The 19,942-nt window shown below is 43.1% G+C and overlaps 2 protein-coding genes across 3 annotated transcripts in view; both read left to right on the plus strand.

The window, feature by feature from the left end:
• Nucleotides 1-1,688: 1,688 nt before the first annotated feature.
• LOC113406896 (dual specificity protein phosphatase 13-like) lies at nucleotides 1,689-7,780 on the plus strand. The gene is made up of 3 exons (XM_026653757.1): nucleotides 1,689-1,840; nucleotides 4,897-5,117; nucleotides 7,554-7,780. Exons 1-3 carry the CDS (start codon nucleotides 1,689-1,691, stop codon nucleotides 7,778-7,780), a joined length of 600 nt encoding a protein of 199 aa, XP_026509542.1.
• A 3,035-nt stretch (nucleotides 7,781-10,815) lies between these two features.
• Nucleotides 10,816-19,942, plus strand: part of LOC113406913 (dual specificity protein phosphatase 13-like) — a 32,759-nt gene continuing 23,632 nt past the window's right edge. The window contains exon 1 of one of the 2 annotated variants that reach the window (XM_026653786.2): nucleotides 10,816-10,898. The gene's annotated coding sequence lies outside the window, so the exon portion shown is untranslated. Of the gene's footprint in view, nucleotides 10,899-12,518; nucleotides 12,619-19,942 lie in introns of those variants that run through there. The other variant, XM_029912013.1, reaches the window with a different exon arrangement.

Genomic DNA, 19,942 nt, shown 5'->3' on the forward strand with positions numbered 1-19,942 from the left:
GCCGCTACCCCGGGGCTGTGGCAGTGGGGCTTGGGCAGCACTTTACAGGGTCCAGGGCTCCAGCTGCTGTGGGGAGCCCCGGGCCCTTTAAATCACCGCTGGAGCCCTGCCACCACTATCCCGGGGCTGCGGCAGCGGGGCTGCGCCGGCGATTTAAAGGGCCTGGGGCTCCCTGTGGCTGGAGCCCCGGGCTCTTTAAATCACCGCTGGGTAGGGATTTTTGGCTCCCGACGACCGTGTTATATCAGGGTAGAGGTGTACTCAATTTCTTCTTCCAGGTGTATCAAGGAAGATGTGACAGGGTGTACAAACCCCATGCCAGGCAAGAAGGGGTTAAAGAGCAGGTTTGGCCTCAGGCAGTCCCGTCCCCATCCTCTCATCCCCCACACCTGCAAGGCATGCCAGTCTTGGAGGAGGAGCCTTAAAAAGGGAGAAGGTCAATTCAGAAGGACTCAGCCTGGGAAGGTGGACAGACCTCTCACCCTCAGCTCATAGAGCCTTTGGTTGCCTGTGAGCACAAAGCCACAGGACAGATGGCTGGAGGATCCGGACAGGACAGAGAAGTTGGAGCCATCTATCTTTGTTAACTTATTTTCTTTGTTATCTTGAGGGCTGAGACTAGGGGCCAGGCCCCAGGGCAGACTCCTGCTGAGAATACAACCTCCCCTGAGGAGAAGATGGAGACATTGTAGGAAGTAGCCCAGGTAAAAATCAAGAAGTCTGACCAGACAGATCTTAATCACTTGCTCCAGGGTCCCTGGGCTGGAATCCAGGGTACAGATAAGGACTGAGTTCCCGTCTACAGCCTCAACAGGAGGACTAGTGGGCCTGGACCAGGGCCATCAAGGTTCACAAGCCTCTTCAACTTGAGGAGAGCTTTCCTTCAGCTTGGATGATGTTTCTCCTTAGTACAGAACACAGTGAGATGTCCCTGGGCCACAGTATTTCAGGGACCTGGGACGGAATAGACATGGAGACTGAACTACTCCCTTGTTTCTAAAAATGGCATCTCCAGTGTAGTGTTGAGAACCATTGTTGCTGCCCATACTGTACCTGTTCTGTGGATACATTCTCATTAAATGCATTTCAAGCCCCCCTTTCTCACTCCACGTGGCAATGCACCACGTTGACACTTTTCACCACAGCTGAATTCATTTTCAAAACTATAAAATGCAGTGCAGTGGAATGCCAATACCCTAAAGTATCAAGCAGGGAATTAGAAGTTTACTTGGAGCCTTTGGACATGTGTGGTGGTGGTGGCAGCTTTATCATTATACCTGTGTTCGTCAGAGTGAATGATGTACTAAGGCAGGATGCTGTTGCTGAGGATTATGTGGAGGGGGTTGGGGGGTGTTAATCACCAATGCATTTGGAAGGGGCTGGGCTTTTCTTCTCCGCAGCATGATTTGACAAGAAATTACTATACTGTCTTATGATGCTGCTTTCCTGAGGGACAAATTCCATATCTGTATAGTGACAGTGCAGAGGCAACCCTCATGGCTGGCTGCCTTTAGCAACACCTTCAGGCTCAACTGTACACACTTCTAATAAAAATGCAATATTATTTGGAGAGCAAAGAACAGGACTAATTTACAGAGAATGTTAGTTATGTATGAAAAGCTTCTCTTGGTTTATTTCAGAAAGGCTCTTTGCGATACCACCTGAGTGTGTGAAACAGAACAGCAGGCATGCTTCACACCAAGAGCTATTCCTCTGAAACCAGCAGCCAGGCACCATATGAAACACCAGCACTATCTGACCTTCAGAAGCTGTTCTGGTCCAGAGGAGGGTCTGACAATCATTTGGACCAAGTCTGGCCAAACCTATTCCTGGGAGACGTGTAAGAGGATATTGTATATTATGTTGTTACTAGCACACTAGAGAGAGATGGAGGGGTGTAAAGGTGGTTAACAGTGAGATGTAAAGCTATGCTCACATCAAAGGGTTCCAAAGCCAAACACCATGACAGTCAGCCTCAAGTGGTTTGGATGTCATGAAAAGCTTGAAATGTACACGTATAACTTACTCCTAGTCTGCCTGAGCTGTGCTTTCTACATTCCATGGATCACAATGGATTTTAGCAAGATAAACGTATTTATTATTTTTATCATGGACATTGACAACTGGGTCTTGGGGGGCTTTCTCTCCTCCAAATATTTAGAGTTTGCATTTATAAAGGAAACAGTTTAAAACACAAGCTCATTTATCTCACTGTATTAGAAGTGGACTCATTTAGTTATGGCACAAAGCTACTCCAAGTGATATTCAACAGCTCTTATTTTATTATCTTTTAACTCTAGGTACTCCAAATAAAAAAAAGGTGTCTATTCCCCTCTGTATATAATAGTGCCTAGAAGGCCCCAACTGAGATCGCTATCTCATTGTGCTAAGCACTGTACATATACATGCTAAGAGAGAGTCCCTGCCCTTAAGACCTTATTCTCTAAATAAGACGGACAATGGGTGAGAAAGGAAGTATTATTATGCCCATTTTACAGACAGGTAACTGAGGTACAAGAGGTTCAGCCTCAGGAGTCAGAATGAAGAGAGGACAAAGACCCATAATTATATGGTAGGGGGCCCCACAGATGCAAACACAGAATTTCTTTTACCAGCTTATAACTAAATATCAAAACATATTGCACAATTACTTTGTACTTGTGGCAAAAGACACATTGCTGAGCTACTTTGTCTCTCTCTATCAATCACCAGACAGACACTTCTGTCTATTTGTCTAAATCGCTTTTCATCCGAGGATCTTAAAGTGCTTTAAAAACATCATACAAACATCACCACTTCCTTGTGCAATAACTTTATCCCCATTTTACAGATGGGAAATCAGGGAGGCCTGCAGAGAGGAAATTACTTGTTCAAGGTCACACAGTGAGTCAGTGTCAGAAACAGGAATGGAACCCAAGAAAGAATGGCTATTTTCAATAACTGCAGGGCTTTGAGATGTTTTGTTCACATGGAGCCCACTTCATGGGGCACGTGCGTACCAGAAGTGGGATCGGCGTGGACAGTCAAAGGAGAATCCTAACTACTATCCTTTGCTCTAACCACTGAACAACATTCCCAGTGATTAACTACAAGGAGGGAGTTACCTGAACAACTGGTATCTCACAGGCTGGTCTGTACTCATGTAGCCCCTTCCCTGAAGTGTGGCTCAAACCTTCTCCCTTCTCTCTCCATGCTGCTTGCCATCATCAATATTAGGAGCTGCTTCTTCCTTCTCCTTGCACAGGTTGGGTCCTGGGTATTTTCTGGAGTGTGGTGCCTCTACCCGAGGTGACTCCTCACTGCCCCATGCACAGGGGTGCTTCCCTTTGAGAAAAATCAATACAACTAGCTGGCAAGGAGTGTGAAGCCCAGTACATGAGGGACAATGAAGTACATAAACAGAAACCCCAGAAAAGGAAGAACACACCTAAAAGAGCAGCATAACAAAGGGGGGCTTTACTGGAACAGGAAAATAGAATTGAGGGAAGGAAAGGGTTAAGGTTAACTAATAAGTACTAAACATTAATAAACAAACAAATCCCTCACCTCCCAACACTCACAATTTATCCCAACCTCCAGCTCCCATCCTGGCATCTTCCCAGGCACATGGCATCCTGAGGTTGAATCCTGAGAAGGAGTGTTGCAGCACTGTGATATGGGCAGGTTTAGATAGAAGTCAGCTTACTTTAATTCTTCATGCCTGGCTGGGCCAGGATCTTCTCTGGACTCATACCAGGCTTGCTGTTTCCATGGTCTAGAATCCGGGGTGGGGGGAGGGGGAGGAGGGGGTCTTGGCTGGCTCTCAGTAGCTGGCGCCAGGTCGTATCTCTCTCTGGCTGGGTGCTGGAATGGCCCAATCCATGCAGCTAGATCTCACAGCAGAGCAAACACTTGCTTTGGGGGCAGTGGGCGCTGTGCTGTTTCTTTCCCACTTTCCAAACTCAAAACTGAAATTAAACCTATCTGTGTGGGGTCAGGCTGTCCCCGGCTGGGGGCGTGCAGCCCTGGCTTGTCACTGGTCCAGTGGACTGCCTCCGTATTAGCCTCACCAGTAATTTCTAGTTCTTTCTGTCCCCACCCCTGACTCCATGCGTGCTGGGAAATGGTGTCAAAGGGCTCTGGTAGTTGCTTTAGTTGTAGTCCTTTTGGTAGCACCCCCTAGGGGAGAGGCTCTCAAACTGGGGGGTGGGACTCCCTGGGGGGGCATGGAATGTATTTGTGGGGGAGGGTGAGAAGCTTTAGGAAAAAGAAAACTTACTGCACACATTTTATCCACAGCAATGTGTAACTAGAAAAGCTGTTTCCTCCAGACATATCAGGTCCTCAGATGGCGCTGTGCATTTGACTCTAGATGGCGCTGTGCATTTTGATGGATTTCTGTTAAGCTTGTATAGCATTATACAAAGTTGTTGCCACCTGTACCTTAATCGGTTTGCTGTCATTTAATTGTAAGCATTTAATTGTAAGCATCGACCATTACAGTTTGAATCAATGCCTTACTGTTTTTAATATTCAGTGAGAGTTGCATGTTGGTTTTTTTTAAATCAATATATGTACTTGTGTGGTGGGAAGGAGGGTGTAAACTACTACAGACACAAAGAAGGGGGCGCAATCAAATTAAAGACCCACTGCCCTAGCGGCTCAGTCCGGTGATCCAGCAGCGGGCAAACTCCAAGTGGTGGTTACAATACCATCTCACATTCTTCAGTAGCCATCTCTCTAAGACCAAGGCACTATGGACTAACACAGCTGTCTGTTAGCCATTCACTGCCCTGTAAAGCGAGCTGCAGTGCTTGCATTCTCCCCCAGGGGGAGTGGGCACTCACATTAAACGGCGCTATTTGAATGCAGAAAGTCAGCAATGATCTCAGTGAAACCTTCATGATCTTTCAACAGCTGGGCTGCTAGAAGTAAAGCAACTCTTCAAAATCTCAACATTACTCACATCCTTAATGCAGCAGATGGGCCATACAGTATCAACACAGGAGCCAGATATTACAAAGATCTGCAAGTAGCGTACCACGGAGTAGAAGCGTTCGATGACCCTTCCTTTGATTTAAGTATCTTTTTCTATGATGCGGCTAATTTCATACACAAAGCCTTACACACACCAGGAGGTAAGAAAGGTGTTTGATATTATGGGGAGCACGTGCGTAAATGCTTTGCTGAATGGAACCTATTGCTCTAATTCAGACTATTTCAGTCAATTAAGCCAGAGAGGCAACATGAACTAGTGGACTGAGCCAAGGATGGAGGGCCTGATCCAATGCCCACTGAAGTCACTGGGATTCTTTCCAATCACTATCAGCATCATGGCCTAGTTGCTAGGAACTTTTAGGTCTAGTTGTTCCCTCTGATCCTGACTGGCTGTGTGGTCTTTGGCAACTAGTCAATGAGGATCTTATCCTAGGATGTACTGATCAACCTCCACTTCCTCCTCAGCGCCTCACAGGTCTGGGCCATCAACCGCTTTGCATCTCAGATTCTCCACAAGTAAAATGGGGAGAATAGTCATTTACCCCCTTGCAAAGGTGCTGCAAGGGTTCATGTTCATACAGTACTTCGGAAAGGTAACGTGCTCTCTAAGTGTAAGTATAATTAGAAAAAAGAAGCCACCTGGTGTAGCAACAAAAGGGGAAATAGAAGTTTGCGCCTGACTGATGCTTGGAAATAACATTTCATAATCCCAATAATGACTAAGGTGTTAACATTTTATGTTCTGTGGGGTGCAATATTTTTCATCTTTCCCCCATTTCAAGAGAGGAAGAGTTAAAGAGTTTTTGTTTGCAGCAACCGTTGGGGGCACAAATTTCAATCATGAGCCAGGGGGTCTGATCTTTAATAGCTTGGCTAAGGGCCCCAAAGCACCATGGGAAAAGAAAGTCCTCCTCTGTATACCTCTGGTGAGGTCATACCTAGATTACTGTGTTCAGTTCTGAGGCACCTCAATACCAGGAAGATTATCAGAGGAGTTTCAGAGCAGAGCAACAAAATACATAAAGGGACAGGAGGGTTTGACTTGCGAGGAAAGATTAATAAATAGTTTGGCTGAACAAAAGCTAGGAGAGTGGACATGATAGAATCCTACAAGTGCATGAAGCTTGCAAACCCTAAGAGGAGTGAAATTGCCTTAGAGTACAACCTAGGAGTAATGAGGTGACAGTAAGAGAGAAAAAGGTTAAGCAGTATTAGGAAAAACTTCTTGTCCTGAGAGCTATTAGTCTGTGGAATAGTCTCCCACAGAAATTGACGGACTCTCCCCTGATTTGAGATAATTAAAGCTATTCTGGAGAAAGCTATAGACTAAACCTGCTGGATTATAAGTCTTTTTTCTATGTCTAACTGCCTTGGTTTGAGGAACATCTGAACCACTTGGCCTACAAAATGAAGTCAGAGACTTTTATTGTGAGATTTGAGGTACTTCCAAGTTTAAAAGTTTCATATCCCATTACCAACCTCCTGATGGTTTTGCCTAACAAGGTGCCAGGCAAGGATAACATGGAGGTCAAAATCACCTATCAAGAGGATACTTCCTTTAAGACCAGTGTGGAAACCACAGATGTGGGAAGAGTTCAGCACTTGGGTCACAGAAAAAAATAACGGTGATAACACTGCACTTCTCACTGGAACGTTTTTAAAATATTCAGTAGTTAAGCCTCACTTCACAATTGTTGATGTACAGTAGGTAACGTACACATTTTACAGCCAGATGATACATTGATATGCAGAACAATTATATAACTTGCTGAAGGTCACCATTAGGGCCGGTTGAAAATTTTCTGATAAAATTGTTTTCATGGAAAACAACATTTTTCACAAAAAGCATCCACCTTCTGCAGAAAGTTTCAATTTTTTGTCAAAAAACCAAATACCTGAAAACAAAATATTTTGATTTGGAAATGGGAGTTGTAATTTGGTTTCTTCATGTCCCCATTGTCCTCTGTAGGTCATGCTTCCAGCTGGACTATATCTCCCATGATGCAACATAGCCAGGGACTCCCATGATGCACCACCTCTCTCCTCCAAGATGGGTGACCATGATGGGAGATGTAGTCCAACCAGGGAGAAATGGGAGTACAAGGCATTTAAACTACAACCCCCCTGAGATGCTTTGGTAGCTTTCCAAATTGAAATATTTTATTTTGGGGGCAAAATATTTCTGTTTCTGGCCAAAACATTTCAGCATTCAAATTTTATCCAAAATGTATCATAGAAGAAAAACACCATTTTTCAACTACCTCCAGTCATAGTGAGTTCATAGCAGAACCAAGATTATCATCAAGGACTCCTGATGGCCAAGCCCTTGCTGTAAGATCTAGATCCCACTCCCTTCCGGCATACGTTTAGTAGTATACCTATTGCTGTTACTCATATATGGATGATCAGAGAGCTTCAGTGTCCCAAACCAACAGCACCTCAGGATGCGCTAACAATCAGGGAAAATCTGGCTATTTATTGTATTTATTGATTCTGGCTGTTTTGACCCGTCTGGGTCTTTCTTACCTTGCAAGTTCTAAAGCCCACTGGGCACATGTTGTCTCATTTATTTGCAGGTAAAGTGTTCGTTCACTGTGCCATGGGGATAAGCCGCTCTGCATCTTTAGTGCTCGCTTTTTTAATGATCCATGAAAACATGACGCTTGTGGAGGCTTTAAAAATGGTGAATTCTCACAGAGAGATCTGCCCAAATACAGGATTCCTGAGCCAGCTCCGAGACCTGGACATCAAATTAAATGAAAAGAGGAAAGGAGTTAGAGAATCTGCCAGCAAAGAACCATAATACAGAACTGCACAGAAAGTGGATGCAACACCATCAGTATTTTCTGGATCTCTTTTAAAATGAATTATGTTTTCCAAACCAAGGGCGTAAACTGAAAATGCAGCGTAACACATATTCTATATGTAAATGCTTATTTGACTTTATTATCTTTACATTGTATAAAGCCTATCTAAATTCTACCTGCAGCTCAATTGGCTTTGGTATTCTTCACTCCCTGCCCTCAACTGTTGTGAGAAATAGCTGTAAACTGTTAAGCAGCTGCCAAGCTCCACCCCAGAGGTGGCTGCATTTCAGTGATGCATGACACTTATATTAGCCTGTGAAGTGTTAGGATTCTTTGGGGGTGAAAAGTGCTTTGTTATTATATTATTTGTACTTCAGTGTGCCTACAGGCCCCAATCAGGGCTCCTATGGTGCAATATATGTTTAAGATTGTTAATGTTTTGAGGTTTTAATGTTGGCATCTGTTTGTTATAGGTTATAACAATTTGTGCAGCAATCTGAGCCCCTTGGCTGGGCCATGGAGGCTCTTTAGATATAGAACAGCTGGGAAATGTTGAAGCCACTCTCTTAAGAAACAATTCCCGTCTGTTTTCCATATTCCTCCCCCTGGGTCTTCATCAGTAGGGGATTTTCATGAAAAGATCTTAACTTGAATGGATTTTCATCTGCTCTGGCTGCTCCCCACCAAAAGTCAAGCAGTTGCTGTAGAAAATGATTATGCTGTCATGAAGGAGGCGGCTTGGAAATGGTCTCACAGCTGAGGGTCTAAAACTATTGCATTGGCAGCAGAGGTAGAGGTGTGTGTGTGTGTGTGTGTGTGTGTGTGTGTAAGGCAAAACTCACAGCCATCGAGAATCAAGGGTCTTTCATTAGATCTGAAAAGATGATCCAACTTTGCAACTTTAATTTTTATTTATTTACAGTTTCCCCTCTCAAAATCAAGACTACGTTCACAGAAAGATCATGTTTTGTAGTATTTGCCCATCTGCAATGAGAAAACACAAAGAGAAGCCAGTGGGGCACTGGATTGTTAAGGGGAGTGCTAATAGGTGCAGCACCTTTTATCTCTAGGTCACTGGAGCAAGTCTGGGCCAGTGTAGCAGTGACCCACAGTCACTGTCATCTGATGGCTCTATGCTGGCTTGTAATTATGTGAAATGAATCTTGCCGTCCCAGTCCCATCCCCAGTAGACAGGCATCCCCATCACAAAGCCAGCTTCAGAACTGCCACTGATGTGCCCATCCTTGCTGCCAGTTTCAGGAATGAATAGTATGGATACCAGACTACCCTGAGCTGGTTGCTCAGGAACAGGGCAGAGGCAGATGAGTAGGGCAGCATGAAAAAGCATGCATTGCCCTTCCCTGTGCTGTCCATAAGACAGATTTCAGCCTCCCAGGCAGTCAAGTGCAGAACTATCCACAATTACAGGATTTTCTCCGATTACCAGCAGATCCCATCTGCCTTAGCCTACCAAATGAACATGGAACTTTGAAGTAGACCAGACGTCTTTGAGTACTCAAGCATGATCCTGTTACCATTAAAGTCTACAGCAAAGCTCTCGTTGACTTCAGTGGAGGGAGGACTGAGCCCTTCAGGCAATGTTTTCCTCCCAGGGGAACACTGCCATTGAACCCTGAAGGAATTTGCTGAACAGCAATATTTGCCATTTGCACAGGACATCCCCAAGCACCAAAACCTAAGGAGATTAATTTGTGTACAACATTTAATATCTTTATTGTTGCCTGTTTACACAACAGTACAACAGATGAATTGTAAAGAGGAGAGAACCAATATTTTAATACCATTAAAATTAACCCACAATTCCAAAGGAGCTGGTTGGCGTGACAGACATATGGGTGTGTCAGAGCTGCTGTGGTTATTCATTGTTATGATGGAAAAATTCTATATGGACTTTAAAGTGTCATTGATACTACGGCTGTGATGGTTTACTATAGTGCTGTTCATTTGGTTCCATGGAAGAAACTCTAGTGCATTTTCCCAGAATTGCTGATTGGTTGGGGGGGAAAAATCACTAGAATGGTGTTTGCACCGTCTCTCTAATAGCAAATTCCAACCCAAGGATTTGCAGACTGTTTCTGCAATAAGTATTCTCTGTGGGAGCAGGATGAGAAAACATGCTAGGAGCTATGATCCCCTCTCACCAGTAGATGGCAGTATACACCTGAGGCTGAGCTGAGGAACCCAGCAAACTAAACCCTGGGTAATATGTACACAGCACATTTAAAATCCTACATACAATCCACAAGTTTTCCCATCACCCTTTCAAGAAAGCAAATCAGCACACCATGCTGAATGTGTTCCATTAGAGCCAGAATTACCACATCTCAGATCATTAGGAAAGCTCTCTGTCTCCACCCTGAAATTCTTAACATAAACTCCTCCTTTGTACAGTAATAAGCTGTAAACACTTATTCTCTCTCTCTCTTATATATATGTATATATATATGTATATAGCAAGCAATGATACAACCAGATTGGGACAAATTTGTTGCACATCAAACACAGAGAAAAATAATAAATTAATAACTTGTATTCCCTATGCGAAATGTGTTTTACTCCATGTTGAGGTAGAGGTCCTGTCCCAGGATTAATGAGCAGCGAGGAGGAACAGATTGGCCCAGTCTGCACCTCTGGCTATTAATTCCATCTGGTCATTAATCCTCAGGAAATTCCCTGCATTGAACGCTTTATTGCTATTTTTATTTAGGATTCTTTGAAAAAACCCTAGGTGGATGGGATATTTTATGGCGCTTTCAATTGATAGGTTTACTCAACAGCACAAGGAGCTCAGATTCTTAGGTGGTGTAAATCAGTGTAGCTCCATTGACATTGGCAGAGCTACACCAATTTGCACCAGCTGAGAATCTGATCCCATTTAGATCTCAGTTTCTGTCTGTTGTTGTCTCAGCTGCCCTTTACTGGATGATGCTTTAGGTTTATAATTAACTCATTAAAAATAGAAGTTGAATACACCTGAAAGTAGCAGGCAGTCTGGAAATCTGCTGCATAACTAACATCTTAGGAAGAAGCTAAACGGCATCATTTAAACAAAATTAATCCAAAACAGCACAGTGAGGGAGCTGCAACTTAAAGGCAAGTACTTTTAAGCTTGTTTACAAACCAATAACACTAAACTTAATACATGCACTGGGCAGCATGAAATTAATCATAGGCAACTATGTGAGTGGTGGAACAACTGCAGCTCTACGCCATGTTATGATCTGCATTGTCGTTCTCAAAAACTGAAACATTTGTGAAGCTTTAGATTGCTTTCTCCAGTTGGATTATCAGGAGAAGCAACTTGCATTGAAAAGGACAATTAAAACAATGTTGCTTTTAATTCCAGTCCAGACAGGGCATTCCTAATTTAAAGAGTATATTCTATAATAACGTACTTCACAACATTTTGTAAGGTTTTCCTGATCCCCTGTTGATGTTTATAAGAGTCTTTTCAATAATTGACTAATATACAGGGAAAACGTGAAACTGATTATACACAAATGCTGTCAAATGCACGAAGCAAACTGAAAAAATAGAGAAAGATTTTTTTTTGGTAACTCCTTTCAATTATAGTGATCTTAGGGGTTACTTAAAACCAAAGCAGAATGTAAGAAATGTGATTTTTGAATGACATTCCCGTGTAAATTGCAATTATTGAGGCAATGCATACTATAGGGCTGGGAAGGCAATGAGTAGGAACATGCAATTGGTCAATCTCGGAGAGCAAAGAGCACAGACCTAAGAAATTCATTTAAATTAATTCCTGCTAAATATGGACCAGCAGACATTACTGTCTGCATGGGAAATAATACACAGAGCTATCCCAGGGCTAAGGAGACACTGTTTATCTAAATATTTATAGCATGGTCCTCACTATGTAAGAATTTAAAGGAAAACTCCAACTCAGCACACAGGGCTCATCATCTGCTTCTGTCAAGATAAAATCATGGGGGAAGATCATCCCTCTTGCTCCCAATCTATGCATGGCAGGCTACTTTATATAGAGATCTACCCCCTTCATGTAGAAGGGAACTCTATCACGTCTGTGGTATTGGCCACCCTGCGCCACTCAGGCCTTGCAGAGCTCTCTCCATGCAGTCCACACAGGGGTAGGAGGAGGAGACTAAGCCAAGGGCAGAACCAGGGCGATACAAATCATTCCCCTTCTAGCTCCATGCAATTTACTCTTAGAACCTGAAGCTGTTTTACCTTTATGTTACCCCTCCCTTTACCCCCACCAGGTTTCCCAGGGCACCCACAGATGAGGGAGTGCCTGGTAGCACAGTCCAATGCAGCCGGACTGCCAGGGGCCACAGCAGGCAAAGAGGAACTGGGTCTTGTTGTGGATAGCTTTGGCCTCAGTCCTCACCTTCTGCTCCTGTGGCTTTTTCCATGGAGGCCACACACCCAACCTGACCAGTCATCATGGGGCAATCGCAGAGAGGAAAATGGGTCCTAACAGATTTGTAGAGCATGTTTGTTTCTGTTTTTAATAATCTATGAGGTTATTAATGTAAAAAGGGCAGTCTTTAAAACGTGTGTGTAAAAAACATGATTGTCCCTTTAAAAATAGAGCTGGCTGCTGAGGCTCCAATGCTACACTCCTCCCCTCTTCTCTTAGCTTCATGCTGTCTCTGATCTTTCTTTCACATCTTCCACCTTAAGGTTTCTCTTTAGTGTGGCTGCTCTCCTGTCTTTCAGGAGCAATATCCACTCTACTTACTCAATGCCCCTGTTTTGTGATTCCATTCTCCTGCTGTCTGCTAGGCAGGGAGCAGAAGTTGCAGGACCTGGAGCTGCCTTTGAGGTGCACGTAATTATTATGTGCATCTGTTGTATTGTGATCTCTGCCTCAACAGGTGGAAAACATGCTGTTGCTCTGATAGATTTGCAGTGCTCTGCGTTCTTGGCTTCTCCTTACTGTGAAGCTAGTCATGTGCTGTTTCTACAATAATAAACACAGCCTTACCACTGCCACAACACCCCTTCCCCCCAGTAAATATCTTTTATCGGAATGAAATATTATTAAGGATTTGAAGAGTTATTCACTGAAAGCAAAATATGAGCAGTAAGGTTGGGGAAAGAATGAAAGACTAGTTTGCTTCCTCTCCCTGGGGCCTATAAAGGCAGCAGTGCCTGCACTTTAGAGTTGGATAGTGGGGAATTACTTAACTCGAAATAATGGAAACAATTCAGACCATCATAGTATAGCATGAAAGTTGCTCACATTACATCTGTTTTCCATTCTACAGGCTATATTCTGCCCTCAGATACACATGCACAACTCTCATCAACTTCAGGGCAAATTGTATCTGAGACCAAGATATGTCATGCTGTCTTTCTAAAGCATCTCTATAGTTTCATTGATGAGCACTCTCACCTGCGGGCAAAAGGACTGTGCACAGAGCTTGTCTGATTCCCAGTGGTTTAGTTCTCAGGGGTCCATACAAACATTTTGTTTTCTGGTGTCAGTTTGTGAGAGACCCACATTTGCTGAGTTTCATCTTCCTAGTAGCCCCAAGCTATAGGCCAATATCTCTACTATGTACAACCTATAAACTTCTTGAATGTATCATCCTCAAAAGAATACGCCCTTTTACTGAGCCAATTATCCCTGTCGAACAGGCAGGCTTCCAGCCAAAACGTAGTTGTTGTGACCAAGTTCTGGCACTCACAACTCACATTGAGGCTGGCTATAAAAAAAACCTAAAGATTGGTGCAGTATTGTTTGACCTGTCATCTGCATATGATACTGTATGGATTAAGGGCCCCATGCTGAAACTTGCTAAAATTATACCTTGCTACCAAACACTTCACCTGCTGTGGACCATGCTGAGTAACAGACGCCTATAGATGTACCTGGGTAATAAGACCAGCTCACCCCATATCAAACAATGGGCTACCACAAGGCTCTGTACTTGCACCAACCCTTTTAAATATTTACATAAGTGACATGCCTCCAACTAAATCATGAAAATTTGGATATGCAGATGATCTTGCCATGACAATCCAAGCATCAAACCTCCATGACATTGAGAAAGCATTAACTTAGGACCTCCAAAATATGGAACAATATTTCCGGAAATGGAGGCTCAAACCAAATCCTGGAAAAACAATAGTAAGCACATTTCATCTTGATAATAGGAGTGCCAAAAACACACTGAAAGTAGCTTTCTGTGGTAAAAATGTGCAACACGATTACACTCCAACATATCTTGGAGTGAAACTCGACCGCACCCTCTTCTTCCATGATCATTTTGAGAAGGTAGCTGCAAAGATAAAAACAAGAGCCAGCATAATCCAGAAACTAGCAGGTACAACCTGGGGTGCACCAGCATTAGTTCTGAGAACATCTGCAAAAGCACTTGTATATTCAGTAGCTGAACATTGTGAACCAGTATGGAGCAGATGCAGCCACACACAATTTGTGAATACCCAGCTGAATAGAGTGATCTGGTGCATCACGGGAACCCTTAAGTCGACTTCAACACTAGGGCTACCTGTCCTATCTAACATTGCTCCCCCACCAATACGCCGAACTGCTGCAACATTCCGCGAAGCTCAGCGAATCCAGGAAAACAGATGTCTTCCTATTCACCAAGACCTTACAATGCCCCCCTGCAACATCTTAAGTCCTGCAAGCCTTTGTGGGAACATTCATTTAGCCTCATGCAATCAGGGTATGATCAGGAGGAGGCTTGGAAAGCAGATTGGGCTAAGCAAGACTTAAAAAATAAGCACCTCGTGCCAGATCCCACACAGAAGGTTCCTGGGTTTGACCTTCCACGGTCATCTTGGTCAACTCTGAACTGAATTCAAACCAACCATAGTAGATTCAGATATCTAATGCTCAAATGGAAAATCAAGGACTCCCCAGTGTCTGAGTGTGGTTCCCCACGACAGATCATCGAACATATCATTACCTACTGCCCAATTTATAAATATGAAGGAGGTGTCACTGCAAAAAATTCTGCTACTCCTGATGTAGCCATTTGGCTTGATCAACTTCAGGTGAAATTGTAGTTGCTGCTCTACACCAGCCATACGAAAGAAAAAAAAGTAGCCCCCAAACTCAGAACAAAACACAGCCAAAACTGCCAATTTTCATGTAGTTCGGGGGTCATAAGCCACTGAGTTTCCTATGAGTTGATCTAGAGCTAGTCCAGAATTTTCAGACACAACATTTTTTCATCAGAAAATGTTGATTTGTCTGGCAAACAGTTTTTGTTTAGAAAGGGTCAGTTTCAATGAATCTCCTGATTTGGAAAAAAAATTGAAAAGAGAAGTTTGAAACTGTTAGAATATCCTGTGTTGACATTTTTTTAAAAGAAATTTTTCATTTGCTGGTTTAAAATAGCTTTTTGTTTAGAAATTTTAATTATTTATAGTAAAAAAAAGTAAAAATAAAAAAGGCTCAATCAAAATGTAATTTTTACGGGTTATTGAAATGAAAAGTGTCAGTTGGCCCACTTAAATTTTTGGATTATCCATTTACAAAAATGTTCAAGATTTTGACTTCTTCTGATTTGGTCCTGGAAAGTTTTTTGATATCTTGAAAACTCTTGTGGGTCAGGAAAGTTGTTTCCCATCCAGCAGTAGTTTGTTCTAGATATCATAACATTGACCCAAGCTTGTCTAAAAATGCTTTTTTTGGGGGGAGAGGGGCAAATCAGGTCCAAGATTCAGACTGTTAAGGAAATCCCTAATATTCCATTGTCTGTCTCCTGGAGATTTCATGTGGCTTTGGGATTCATTATGAAAGATTCACACTACTCTAATCCTGGCTGTAGATTCTCTGCAAGACTTCAGTTCATCCCCAATGCTCACACTACAGAGTACTAGCTGGGGGACAAGGGCAATTTGACCAGGGAGGTTCAAATTCTTCCTTATTTTATTCACCACAAAGATACACAACCACACAGCCAAAAAAGGCGATCCTTTGTCCTGTGAGCAAATTAAGTTGGTCTGAATATCACTGTTGACCTATGGATCTACATGAAGTCCCCAAACGAGGCTGTGCTACAACTCTACCTCTAGCATATATTGACGAATGAGATAATTGACTTTCCTTTCTCATTCCAATATTTTCCCCAGTTTAAAAACCAATCCAAATCAAGTGATGATTGTATGCTTTAGTTGGAAATTAAATACATCTTTTATCAACTTTGTTCCATTTAAGATATTGATATATCTATTTATACATATGTATAGCTGTTACACCCTAGCAGTGCAACCTCATTGGCTTCAGTAGGATTACATTCGTGTCACTGAGAGCCAGATTTTCCCAGCAAGTACAGAACTATACCTTGATTGTCCCAGGAGTTTAGAACAAGTCCAGTCCTAACTTTAGACCCTTTGGCCTCCACGTGGGCAGACCCACCAGGACCTTCTCTTTCTCACCAGATTAATAACCTAGTTCTTACTTGATTTATTATTAATTGCTAACATTTCATGATTACTTTTTTCACTGCTTTGCAATGGAAGCAATAGGCTTGGTCTAGTGACCCTGTTGTTCAGTGCTGTGCTCTGCTGTGAAAAAGATCCTGGGCCAATTCCTCGGACCTCTCTCTGGTGCCTCAAGTTGGGAGCCTTGAGAAGGCACAATGGTGAGATCCAAGATTGGATAAATTCATGGTTTACCCAAAGAGTTAGAAACAAAAAACAATACTCAAATACTCTCCCTGAAAGATTGCAATGACACTACTTAATTTCTTAAAATGCAAAACCCTAGCACACAAGAACCAACAAACAGTCAGAGATAAATCAGGCTGCTCCCTAAGGCACAACTCAAGCCACCTTGCTCTAGCCTGGCTCTTTGCAGACTGCCTGCTGAAGAACCAGATCACACACTTCCCTATAGAGCCCCCTAGGCTGTAAGCAGGACCAGGAAGCCCCTGACTCTTAAAGTGATAGTGTCATTTTAACACAGTTTTCAATACACCACAATAAGCAGCTGACATGTCTTTGCTATAATGCCTGTAGCCAGTCCAACAGCAGTCTCAGTAGGCTCAGAACAGAGTTGCACCCAGTCCTCTGTGACTGAAGGGTGGTTGTTGCAAAGGAAGCCACAGGGATAGATGGCACAAATAGAACTGAAGCTTGAGGAGAACCCACGCAGAGCACCACTAAAAGGATAACACTGGGGGGAAAAAAACAGGAGAGGATTCTCTGTGCCCAACTGTTTTTTAAATACAGTTTTAAAACCCTGCCTCCTCCAAATGTTAGAGTGTCACATGGGATGAAGGGGATCCAGTTATTATTATTCATTATACGTATTGCTAGGCACTGTATTTAATGGTCCTTGCCCCCAAGAACTTATTACCCAAATATAAAGTCAAGAGAAAACAACAAGTGGATACAGACAGATGGGAGCACAACAGTTAGAAGTTAGTCTTTGGGATCATTCTGTAACCACATAAACCTCGCTGTCAGTCAAACCACACACTAAGGTCACTTAGACTATTTATATCCCATAACATTCACTCTCATACAATGCTGTAAGTGTAGATGGAATTCAGATCCTTTTGCTCCAAAAAAAAGAGGTCCCTACCATTTGAGTTTAAGGAGCATCTCCTTCAGCTAAAGCAGCATTAGTGATTATAGCCTCCTTAGGCCTCCAGCCACTAGAGGGAGACATGCCCTTCATAAAGTTGGCCATTGCATCCAATAGAATACAGTGGAACACAATCACAGTAGCCAATACATTGCCCTCTAATTGTGCCTCTCTTTTTTTTTTAAATGGTTAACTATTTCCTCATACGTCTCTTTGTATAGATACCATTCCTTTCCAGGGTAAATCTTGTTCTTTTCTCTTTTTTGCTTGCAACGTGTGTTATGTTTTGGATCGTTTTTATCTTGAATGGTTAGTTATTTTAGAAATGTGGTAAGAATTAATCTATACTCAGGCTGATCCAAAACAACAGACATATTTTGAATCCAGAAAACTAGCACAAATGCTGGGATGAAAGTCACCCACGAGGCAAAATCTGATCAGTTCCTGTTTGTCTTCACTACAGCTGGCTTAACAGTGAGATTTTACAATGATGGCTTACGTGATTGTGATTTCATTTATTTCCACTGTATTTTTTAGACTGTGAGAGGATGAGCCGGCAAATCCCAGTCTGTTCAAGCTCAGTTTGACCTTTGTACTAATTTACTTTATTATTTTTAGTTCTCAAATGGTGCATTACTCTGTACCCAGGGGTCTGATTATAACAGGCCAGTATTTTAATGATTTATGAGGGGCACCTGGGATTGCATGGGTAGCACATGCATTTTGTCACTGTTATCGGAGAAGCCTTTATTGATCCATACCCGAGCACCAAGACTGAAGCGTCTCAAATTCCAATAAGCTTTAGCTCACAAACCTGATTTAACAGGTGGCTTGTGGCCTTACTGTGGGAATAAAACAAAACAGCTGAATTGCTTCTGTCTGTTGTAAGTCTCCCATCGTGAGAGGATTTCCATTCCTCTCTCCTGTTCTGTGTCTACTTCGCAATGGGCAGGGAGGTGTCAACCTTTGCCTATTATCCAGCCGGAAACCTAAAAGACAGGATGTTGTTACAAGTGGCACGGCTCATCTCTTTGCCAAAAGAGACTGGTGGAAGGAACATGCTGCTGAAGCCACACTTCTGAAGGCTCTGATATGCTGAATCTTGGCCTTTGCAAGGGGCAGTCATGCTGTTTGGATTAGTGGGTAAAGAGGTGAAGAGCCACTGAGAAAGCAAAATTCAGAGGCAGGCACGGTATTTAATGCAGGCACATGCCTGCTATATGATGGGGGTCCCATAGCAGCAACATCAGGGAATGTACAAGTTTCCCCAGTTTTGTCTCGGAAGGAGCCAGGAGTCCTGGAGAGCAGCATTTGGAGCTGTGATGTTTCAGTACTCAAGGGGTCACATCTTCCTTGGTTTGGGTTTGCACATCCTGAATTTCTTTCTGAACTTCAGGTCAAGTGAACCCCAAAACTCAAAGCAACACTCAGCCCAAAGCATCATTTTGGAGTGGGGATCATGCAGAAACACTAATTTTTCCCCACTTTGTGCCTCAGACCCTAGACTGGCCCAGGTTCCCTGGGAGACAGATGTAGCTTTGGGCAAATCTGTCCCAAGTTTTGGACTTTGCCTGGATTCGGGTTTCACTACCAACATTTTGCATAGCTCTGCCCCTGGCTAAGCTAATAACCTGCGGTCACATAACTGCTCATTGCCTCAGTTTTCCCATCTGTAAAATGGGGATACTAATGCTTGCGTCACAGGCTAAATTTAGTAATGACTCAGACTGCCATAAAATGCCAGTTCTTAATATACTCACTGTCAACCTCCTGCCATTTCCCTTCATTCCTCCTACTCCTTCACTAAATGTAAAAGCCTCCCTTCTGTGTAAATATAGAGATACCCAAGTCATCGCTCTCCTGAAGCTCGTAGCACAGAGCTACTGGTACACCACAACTTACAGCAAAGGCTATGGGTCAGGAACAGAGGCAGCAACACTACAGCTAGCCCTAAAGAAACAGACATGGCAGGAAGCAACCTGCTAGCAATGACCTTTATAGACAGGAAAGTTAACCCCTTCTTTTTCGGCAGTTTAAATGGGGAAGCACTTTGGAGCTAATACAGGAGAGAAGAGCCTCACTTTATATCTGCTAAATAAGTACTTTGTCAGTAAACTCTTTGGGGCAAGCGTTGTCTCTTTACAAGTAATGGGATTGAACCTGGGACCTCTGGCTCTTAAACCACAAACCTTTACAGCCTGAGCTAAAAGATGTAAGGCTCATCAACCTCTATATATGGCCCGGCCACCACTAGAGGGGAACAGAGCCCCACACGGAGTAGGTGTGGATTATAGTTGTGGTTTTGTACAATGCCTAGCACGATAAGGCTCTGGCAATAAAAGTAATAAACGTCATTTTGTTTCAGACTATTTGGGACAGAGATCAGCTGAGCCAATCTGGAAAAGTGGGTAGACTGAGAAAAGGAACAAGGGTGTAAACCTAGAAATGGGTGAGAGGAGTGGATGAGGGACAGGAAGCAGCCGCATTTAGTCCTTCTGTCATCTAGCTAACTGTAGTCGGACCTGCTCGCTGTGGTGACAAGATGTCCAGGTTGACAGCTCTCGAAAAGAAGCCTGTATGTTAA

Source organism: Terrapene carolina, unplaced genomic scaffold (assembly GCF_002925995.2).
Source record: "Terrapene carolina triunguis isolate 2854851 unplaced genomic scaffold, T_m_triunguis-2.0 Scaffold148, whole genome shotgun sequence".
NCBI classification, from domain to species: Eukaryota; Metazoa; Chordata; order Testudines; family Emydidae; genus Terrapene; species Terrapene triunguis.